Source organism: Microplitis demolitor, chromosome 8 (genome assembly GCF_026212275.2).
Source record: "Microplitis demolitor isolate Queensland-Clemson2020A chromosome 8, iyMicDemo2.1a, whole genome shotgun sequence".
Lineage (NCBI taxonomy): Eukaryota > Metazoa > Arthropoda > Insecta > Hymenoptera > Braconidae > Microplitis > Microplitis demolitor.
In genome coordinates, this window is record NC_068552.1 from 3,807,781 (window position 1) to 3,818,716 (window position 10,936).

Sequence of the window (10,936 nt, forward strand, 5' to 3'; positions counted from 1 at the left end):
AAAACTTAGTTTTTAATATTTTTCTCGGATATTTCATATTTTATTGTTTCTTACATGAGTCAAAACTTATTTAAATCTTGATTTTGATCCCTGACATTGATTTCTGCCTCAATACACTTATTTTACTGAACATAATCAGGAACTAAATTTTAAAAACCGCTTCATTGATGATTTTCGATTCTTAAATTTTCAAACTTCAGCATAACAGGTAACTTGTTATAGCTTGAAAAGATCGTAAAAAAACAATTGCATGTGATAGAATTTTCGAGCTCGAAGAGCTTAAAAATATATCTACACTAATGTTTTCGAGCTCTTTGAGGTCGAAAACAGCGGGAAGTTTCGGGGCTGACCCGCAGGGTCAACCGACGCCCAGATTTTTTTTTTTATGATATTCAAAGAGCATAGAAAAAAATTAAAGCAGCTACACTTAAAATCAATTAAACGTATATTTACATACAAAATTCATCAGACAACTTCTAAATTCACTGAAGTTATAAATCATTCTGTCCGGATATTTCTTGCAATCAATTTCTATGTAAAATCGTAAATAGGGTGAACACAATAATTTTTTTTCAAATTGGGTTTTCCCTTCATAGTCACACATGAAACCTAATGGGGAAAAACTGACTATATAATTTTTATTTTAAGTTGAGATTTCCCATTTCGATCCCACACAGAACCCAGTAGGAAAAAATAGCTATCATTTTTCATTTCCACGGTGGGTTTTCCCACTAAGATCCTACAAGCCCCAATAGGATAAAACTCACAATAATTTTTTTTTTCAATGAAGATTTCCCAGTTGGGTTTTTATTAGATCCTCATATGGAATTCCCTTGAGCATGCCTTATTGGAACTCAACGAGGTCCACATGTATACTCCAGGCGATCCCACAGTACTTTATAGTCGGGATGTTTCTCACCTTTTCATGTGCGGGTATATTTTTTCAATTGCACGCGCACAAAATTCGTGAAAAAAGGGCGCTATGTTTCGCACCTTTTTATGTGTTGGTATTTTTTCGTAATTACATACACACCAAATTCGTGAACAAAGGGTATTATTTTTCACACTTTCTTGTGTGTGCGTATATTTTTGCAGCTACACACATACACAAAATAAATATAACCATATCCACAAATATTATATTTTTTTTGCCGACTTTTTTGTCCGTGTTAGAAATGAAGAAAATTATGCTCTTTACGTTACAAATGTATTTATTAATTATCTTCTAATTATAATTGGCTTCGTCGAATATCATTGCAATTACGACGATTTGAAATTCCGCGCTGTTGCAGCATTGTTGTGTAACGCCAATTTTATCTATAATATAAAAAAAACAAAGAGATTTTTTTCACCTTATTATTCTTAATTTCACTATTTTTTTACATTACGTTAGGTATAGAATCATATTATTGGGAGTAATTGTCGCGAGGATGAATTGTCGGGGATGAAGTGTCGGGGGTGAATTGTTCTGATCCCAAAACGCAGTGGACAGTTGGGTCCGAACCCTCCGAAGGGTAGTGGCCAAAATCTAATTGTCAGAGAAAAGAGCGAGCATGTAGGTATGATATTAATATGTTAATGCACTATAACCGTAATTACTCTTGTACTTCACTTGAATAGAAAATAAAAAAAAATTAAGTTTTTAATTTATCATGGTTGAAATAATTGAAGGCACTAAACTAATATAGTAGCTAAAACTATAAATTCTTAATAGTGGTTACTATATTTATATTGTGTTGATAATTATATCGAATGAGGCTTGCTAACTATAGAAGTATAGTTGTCATAACAATTTTCTTCTGGACATACTGAATAAGAAACTACTAAATTTACTACTAAACAGTCAGCATAACTATACTTTTCTGTTACTGTTAACTAATATCATATCAGTTCACGAAACTGCAGTTAATAGTGGAGGTCTCATTCAACTATGTTTTCTATATTTCAGAAAACCATTTTTTTCTCTCAGTGTATAGTACAGAAACGTAAAGAGGTGCAGTATAGAGGTGTAAATGAGGTTCTAAAATACGTTTATTTGCAGCCAAAATTTCACGGTGAAATTAAGGATTAATTTTTTAGTCCACAAATATACATTTGATTTGATTAATTGAAATGGCTTATTTTTTTATCGATAATGTTTCTTCTTGAACCAACGCTTGTTGAAGATATAACAGCTAGAATACTCTTAAATTACGTATTAAAGGATAATTTTATCAGACCATTCTTGAAAGTGATGTCACAAAACAACTACTAAATAAAAAGTACAAAAGAAAATAATGAGAGCGAGAAAGAGAAGGCTTAATAGGACCCAGTTCAGGTATTTGTAAGGGAGTTGAAATTTAAAGAGTAGGGGATCTCGCATATAAGAGAATATGATGGAGAGTTGTATTCAGTATATATTATACAAAATAACAACGTTCTTCCTCTCACTTTTTATACTAACTTATGACTTATATTTTATTTATATATAAAAAGATTCTCTTCTTATAACAATGTCTTAATCTGTATAATTAAACTTTATTTTACTTTAATTAATTCGGCTTTTTATTAAATACTACTAATTTATTAGTACAGAATATTATTTTATTTTAATTGTGGATATATACTTAATATAAAAAAAATAATAATAATTTGTGTTTTATTATATTTTGTGATAATATAGAAATAAAAGTGAAAATTTACGATGAAGATAGTTCATATTATTCTTTTATTTGGATTCGTATGGGAATCTACGTGCGAAGATGCTAGAGTGGTACAAGTACGTCAAACAAATCCAGGTGATAATGAACCAAATTTTGTTACACGTAAGTGTATTTTGTAATTTTTCATTATTTTTTCAAATTAATTAATTAGCATTGCAAAAACAAAAATGATTTTTACAAAAGACTAGTCGTTTTCAAAAATTTATTTTCTTCATAATTGAAGAGATATATTTTTTATTCCAGAATTTGTCAATACTATCCAAAAAAATTTCAGATCAAAAGTATTCAATTGTTATTTTCAAATTCTGTTGCAACGATCAATATTTTTTATATTAAAATATTTTTTCAAATGTTTCTAAAAATAAATTAGTGAATTTCACTGCAAATTAGTGGATAGTCACTATTCCTACAGTTATAAGTATACCACTAATTCGACCAGTGGTACACTTATAGCTGGTTCCCAGTGTGTATTCACTAATTCGATTTTTACTAATTTATTTTCAGAGAGATAACAAATAGTTACAAAAAAAAACTCGGTTTTCGCAAATCGGACCGAAACCAATAACTTCCCTTTTTTTTTTTTTTTTTTTTGAAAATTTTCAATTTTCCTAGCGGGAAGCTAAAAATTATCCGAAATTATTTTTGAATCAGAAAAAAATTTACTGTATAATATAATTTTTTTTTGTTTTTGTAAGAAATTTATAAAGAACAATAATTAATATGATAGGAAATAATTTTCAATAACTAAAAAAAATGTTTTATTTTGAATAAATATAAGTTGACCTATTTGTAAATAATCAATTAAGTGTTTTATAATAGTAATAAAACTTGCTCGTTTAAATAATTGTATAATAGTTATGATTAATACGTAACATCGATTACTTTTATATATATACATATATATATATATATATATATATATATATATATATATATATATATATATATTTATATATATATATAAATATTGTATAAATTGACAATAGAGTTGTCGATGGTTTTGAAGTGATGAACCGGGGAACGCAATGAACAAGTTATAATGGCACGTGTGGTGCAACACCAATGCTCGGCGTGGCGAAGGTTATGTCAGAGTTTTACGTAATAATACCGACGGAACTCGTTGGAGAAAGTCGGTTGGACTTGAAGTTTCAGAAGTATTACCGTATAACTTGCAACTACCACAACAAACTCGTGGCTTCACATTCCGAAGAGATTGAATAAAGAAAGTTTTATGACGATATTAAATATACTAATTTTTTTTTTTTTTATTATTTTTGAAATATATATCTATGGCTATTCTGAAAAAAAACCCTGTTTAAATATCATTGTTACAAATCTTTAGTCGTCATAATATAAGATGATGATAATTATATATGTATATTATTTTCATGGATAATGTGAAATAATTTTCTTAGCTAAAAGTTTATAACCAAATTTATTTATAATTCATTATTACGTTAGTGGGATCATAAAAATTTTTTGGTGATGATTGACTTAATAGAACCGGAAGTGAAAGCCATTGCGTAAATTCCGTATAAATGGGGAAACATAATGTTAGATTAAAGAAATCGGTCTAACGGAAGACTCATTAGTAATTCTCAGAATATGATGCTCATTGATTATTATTATTATTATGTTATTATCATTAATTTTATTCATTAAATAATTATTTCAAGATATTTATTTGTTTACTTTTAGCTGAATATATATTACCATGTAGTAGAAGTGATCCACAGATTGAAGCATGCATTCAAAAGGCATTTAATCACTTGAAACCATACTTGATCAAAGGTGAACTAAAGTAAAAAATTAATAAATTCAATATTAATGTAAATAAAGTTATATATAACTACAGGTATTCCGGAACTGGAATTACCACCCATTGAACCTCTGGTAATTCCACAATTGGGTATGGAAAATGGACAAGGTGCTGTTAGAGTCAGAGCATTGTTTACAAATATAACAACTTTAGGGTCAGGAAATTATACTGTTAGTAAAGTACGTGCTGATTTACGTACACTGAGAGTTGATTTACAACTTAGTATACCGAAAATTGAGATTCAAGGACACTATGATGTAAATGGAAAAGTTCTTTTATTTCCAATTCAAAGTCACGGTGACTTCTGGGCTCTTTTTGGTAAGAATATTTTATTTATTTTTTTTTTTTTTCCAAAACTCATGTTATTAAATTGAATTGATTTAATTTAAATAATAATTTATGTTGTTATGGGAATCAGGTGATGTTGAGGCAATCGCAAGAGTTCAAGGAGTTGAAGAATTGAGAGATGGAGTTAGATATATGAGAATAGCTCGTCTTTTAATTGATTTTAGTTTAGGTAGCGCACGTTTTCGTGTACATGATCGTCTTATGGGTAATAATGTTATTGGTCAAGCAATGAATCAGTTCCTCAATCAGCATGCACGAGAAATCATTGAAGAAATGAGACCAGCAGCAAGTTCTAGCATTGCTGAACACTTTATGTCATTTCTAAATACTGCATTTACGAAAGTGCCACTTAAGGTTTGGCTTCACGATACGTAAATTTTATTTAAAAATTTCTTTTTTTTTTTTTATCTACTTACTGTTTTTCTATACTTTTTGTTTCTTGTTATAAAAATTTTTTTTTTAATAATTCATGTCTATTATTCAAGATTGCGTGATGAGTGTGAGAAAGCATTTATTTCATTAAATGGTGATTAGAAATGAAAAAAAAAAAAAAAAAAAAAAGAAAACAAGTTATATTATATTTCATCACCTATGTACATTTGATTTATATTAATTTCTGTCATCATTAATTCATTGGTCATTGCCAGTCATTATGTTTCTATTTTAATTGTTTCTATATTATGTAATTAATTAACTACATGTAAAAAAAATGTTTCGTGTATAAATAATAAATTTTATGAATAAAAAATTGAATAATCATTAATTATAAATGCTGTAAAAGTGTTAAGTATATCTTAGTATTTTCTTTTATTTGAGAGTTGGTTAACCGACTAAAAAAAAAAAAAGATTTCTTTATTACGTATTTGATGTAATTATTATTTTATAAATATAAATATATTAAAAGTATAACTATATTTTTATTTAATATGAATTGTAGACAATAAGAATGCTTATTGAACAGTACAAATAAATAATAATGATTAAGGAAATATTTTCTCGTTATTTATTTGCATAGTACGAAGCTCATAAAATAAGTAAATGAATTTTTCGCATTATGAAATCGCGCTCAATTGGTATTATTGTAAGTTGTAGTACTTTATAACCGCAGACTAGTGAAAGTTTTATACCATAAATAATCTTTGTTACATTAATAAGTAGCTACTTATTAAGATCTTATCATCTATATCTACTAAGGTAACCCAAAAAAACCGACTATTTTTTTTTCGAGTCTTTTATGAAAATTTGTTGGCATAAGATGTTTTAAGAAGCCTTTCCAAAATTATCTTAATACTAATTGATGGTAAAAAAAAATCGAGAAGCTTTATTATTAATATTCCAGATTCGCTCGAAAACATCCATAAGACAGTACTCGGAAACATTCAGAATTCTTGAGCGACGTTTCAATATCTAAATTTTGGGCACAAAGTTTAAACGTAGTCATGATTTCACAATAAACTATAGCTGCTACGAGAAAGAAGAAATTTAGAACAAAAAAATCCAAATTTAGATCATTTTTGATATTATCAAAATTCTTGAGCGACCTCTTGAAAATTTTTTATCGAGCTGATTTTTGGAGAGGCTTCTTAAAACGTCTTAAACCAACAAATTTTCATAGGAGACTTGAAAAAGAAAATAGTCGGTTTATTTAGCTCACCCTAATATCTATTAGGGGAAGGGGCGGCAAAAGGGGGTAGAGTAGGCAAAACGGGGTACCCCCAAAATTTAGTGAAAAAAAAAAATTTTTTTTCTTTTCGTCTAATTACTGTATATCCGATATTTTTGAAAATTTTCAGCCCTACGCATGACACCTGAGGCAAAATGGACCAGCACAAAAATCGAAAAAATGATTCTATCAAATTTTTATCGTCAAACTAAACAAAATTTCATATATTTCCGCATTTTTAGCCCTACCCATAACACCTGAGGCAAAATGGACCAGCCTAAAGTTTTGAGAAAATGATTCTTTCATATTTTTATCATCAAATTAAATAAAAAAAAATCAGTCTGTCGGTTGACCCTGCGGGCCAGCCTCAAAACTTCCCGCATGTTTCGAGCTCCTTGAGCTCGAAAAATTGTTGTAGATACATTTACAAGCTCTTCGAGCTCGAAAATACTTTTGTATGCATTTGTTTTCGAAAAAAAACGTTTTTTACGATTTTTTCTCAAACGATATCTTTCAAACAAATAAACCGATTAAGACGGTTAAGGTGGCAATCGACGCGTTTTATTGAGTTCTACAACTAATCAGATTTTGAAATTAATTTATTGAGTCGTTTTTGAAAAATTTCGAAAATACTAAAAAAAAAATTTTTTTTTTAATTCTTTCGACAACGGTTTCTCTTGAACGAATTTACCGATTTTGATTTTTGAGGTAGCATTCGACGCGGCTTATGAAGCTTCAGAGCCCAGTTCATTTTGAAATCAATCCATCGAGCACATAAAAAGTTATTAAAAAAAACATTTTTGAACAAAGTTTATTTTTGGAATATCTCTAAACGAGCCCTGCCGATCAAGCTCAATCTTTTTCAGCTTTGAGATATTGACAAAATGCGTCGAATGACACTTTGAAGATCAAAATCGGTTCATCCGTTCAAAAGTTACAGATATTTACATACATACATACGTACGTACATACGTACATACATACATTCGGACATCATCGTGAAATTAGTCAGGATAGCTTCTTAGAATTGCAAAACGTCAAGATCTCTTAGAATTTCGATTTTCGGACTGAAACCACTAACTTCGCGAATTTTTGAAAATTTGCAATTTTTTTAGCGGAAAGTTAAAAAATTTAATTTAATGAATTTTGATCAACACTCAGAATATTTTTAACTTCCCGCTAAGAAAATCGACGATTTTCAAAAATTTCGGGAAGTTTTTGTTTTCACCCCGACTTCCGAAAATCGAGTTTTCATCAGATGTCGACGTTTTGAGATCCTAGAAAGCTATTCTGACTATTTTCAGAATGATGTCCGAGAGTGTGTATTTTTGTGTGTGTGTGTGTGTGTGTGTGTGTGTGTGTGTGTGTATGTAAACTCTTTGTAACTTTTGAACTAAATCGATTTGGATGGTTGAGGTGGCAATTAAAAGAGCTTGTTGGCCATCAACTTTCCTGAAAATTTCAGATTATTTGATCGGATAGACTTGAAAATATTTGCGAATTACGAAAAAAAAAAATTTTTTTTTTAGTTTTTTATTGATTTCTCAAAAACGACGTATACGATCGACTTCAAAATATAATCAGCTCTAGCACTCAATAAAACGCGTCGATTGCTACCTCAAACATCAAAATCGGATAATTCGTTCGAGAGTTATCGCGGGAGAAACAAATGGTGAAAAACGGTTTTTTCTAAATATTTTCGAAACGACTGACGCGATCGATTTTAAATTTTAATTAGCTCTAGAATTTAACAAAACGCGCCGATTGCCACGTCAACTATCAAAATCGATTGATTAGTTCAAAAGATATCGGCGTTGAAAAGTTGAAGAAATAACATTTTATGTTATTTTTTCCGGATAAATCATAATATAACGTACTGAAATGTGCCTCATATCATACCAACTCATCTTTTTTATGGTTTCTTTTGATCATATAATGTCATCGAACTTGGGTTTTAGTTTAAATCATATTATCAACAATTAAATCGATAAAACTTAGTTTTTAATATTTTTCTCGGATATTTCATATTTTATTGTTTCTTACATGAGTCAAAACTTATTTAAATCTTGATTTTGATCCCTGACATTGATTTCTGGCTCAATACACTTATTTTACTGAACATAATCAGGAACTAAATTTTAAAAACCGCTTCATTGATGATTTTCGATTCTTAAATTTTCAAACTTCAGCATAACGGGTAACTTGTTAGAGCTTGAAAAGATCGTAAAAAAACAATTGCATGTGATAGCATTTTCGAGCTCGAAGAGCTCAAAAATATATCTACACTAATGTTTTCGAGCTCTTTGAGGTCGAAAACAGCGGGAAGTTTTGGGGCTGGCCCGCAGGGTCAACCGACGCCCAGATTTTTTTTTTCAATGGTACACCATTTTGCCCGCCAGAAAAGAAAATTTTATTTATTAACGGCAGCTAAAAATTTTGTCTATTTACCTTGGATATTATTAAAAACAAAAAGAATTGGCGTATTTTAGTCATCGAAAATTTAGTGTTTCCATAGGTACCCCTTTTTGCCCCTCCCTCCCATATATATATATATATATATATTAATATATATATTAATATAATATAATGTATGTATTGTAAAATGCTATGTATTATAAAATTACCCTAGTAAAAATGAAACGAGGCACTGGCTAGCGCCTCGCTAGCATCGCTAGAATCAATGCTGACGGTAAATGACAAACGAGGCGGCCCTCTTTTATTTTTACTAGGGTACTATCAAGTTAAATTTTTTATGTTCTACCATGAAAATTTTGAATTTATTTAAAAAGAAAAGTTATTGATTTCAATTCGATTTCAGGAATTAGAGTTCAATGAAACTATTTTGATTATTGATAGGGGGGAGGTTTTAAGACAACATCCGAATATGTGTGGTATATTCGGGTGGCCCAAAAAAACCGGCCATTTTTTGTTCGAGTCTCATATCAAAATTTGTTGGTTGATTATAGAACCCTTTCCACAAATCAGCTCAATAAAAAATTTTTAAAGAGTCCCCCGCAAATTTCAAAACTTCCGAAAATAATTGAAATGCGGATTTTGATTTTTCTAAATTTTTTCTTTCTCATGGCAACAGTAGTTTATATCTGTGAAATTTACAGATTAAGCGAGCAAAGGTCAATCGAAATTATGTTAATAGTTTTGTTCAAAGGGATCAATTTGTAGTACCGTTTATCTGTACACTTCACACCACATAATCTAAATAAAATAAAATCAATTATTACCATAGCAACGACTTGTTTATTCCTCATAAAGTTTAGTGTTCATTTGTCAAAGAGATCAGAGAGTGGGAAAGATATTTAAAATAAAACATACTACTTAGAAAGAATTTTTTGATGAAAATTATTCTGCGATTTCGAGTAATCCTGGGCCCATTCGAAACAATTGGTATTTTTTATTTCAACTTTTAATATTTTTCATTGAAATATATCAATATCGCTAGACTATATTTTACTCTACTGGTGAGTAGGGATGGGCGATATACATCGATGTTTCGACTATCGATGTTTCTTTCGGGAAACATCGATTTTTTTGGTCGATTTTTTTTAAAGTCGAAACATCGATGTTCGATGTAATATGATGAACCATCGACATCGAAATAAATTATTTCTACTAGATATTTTAATAGCGCGCTACGCGTGAGCCTTAATTTCAACCAATAAGGAATTTTGTCTCATTTTTTTACAAGTTTCGACTATTGGCTAACTTCAAGTTCGTTGCATTTTCATTTAAAAGATTTTAAAAGCTTTCAATTAATAATAAAATAAATATTTTAATAAATTTATTCTGTTTTAAAAATATTCAGACAATTCTGGAGCTCGAAGATATAATTTATATTTTCAAATTGATGAAGAGCCACTACATTTATTCCAAAACTTGGACTTTCACACTTACATTCAAATTAGAGGTATAATCTTAAATAAAATTTATTGATAATGTCATGACAAATTAATCAATTGAACACCTATTTGTGTAGATAATAACGCAGCAGCTTACAATTTCATTCTGGAATTGATATCAACTGGCCAGTATCCAATCAACAATCCTTCATGGAAAATTATTTACCGCAGTCTGGATGGCATCGATTTTTCGCCACTAAATTAAAAATATACAGTCTATTATTATTACCTTTTATTATGATCATTATCATTTACTTGGATGTTAATTTTTATTAATAAATGAATAATAACTCCTTTTCATTGATATTATAAAGAATTAATTATTGTCCTATTTGAATTTAACTGCTAATTTTTAGTTATTGCCACGTTCGTTAGATGCGTTGAAATTTATATGTGAGCTATACACTTTTTAATCAATACCATCAATGAAGCAGAAAATTTAAATCTTAACGGCTTTTTCTCGACGCAGTTATTCTAAGAATTTTAAAAT

General features: G+C 29.3%; 1 protein-coding gene across 1 annotated transcript; it reads left to right on the plus strand.

Moving 5' to 3' along the window:
• Positions 1–2,426: 2,426 nt before the first annotated feature.
• LOC103568814 (protein takeout-like) lies at positions 2,427–5,409 on the plus strand. The gene is made up of 4 exons (XM_008545787.2): positions 2,427–2,804; positions 4,401–4,493; positions 4,558–4,839; positions 4,940–5,409. Exons 1-4 carry the CDS (start codon positions 2,684–2,686, stop codon positions 5,242–5,244), a joined length of 801 nt encoding a protein of 266 aa, XP_008544009.1. The 5' UTR covers positions 2,427–2,683; the 3' UTR covers positions 5,245–5,409.
• The last annotated feature ends 5,527 nt before the right edge of the window (positions 5,410–10,936 follow it).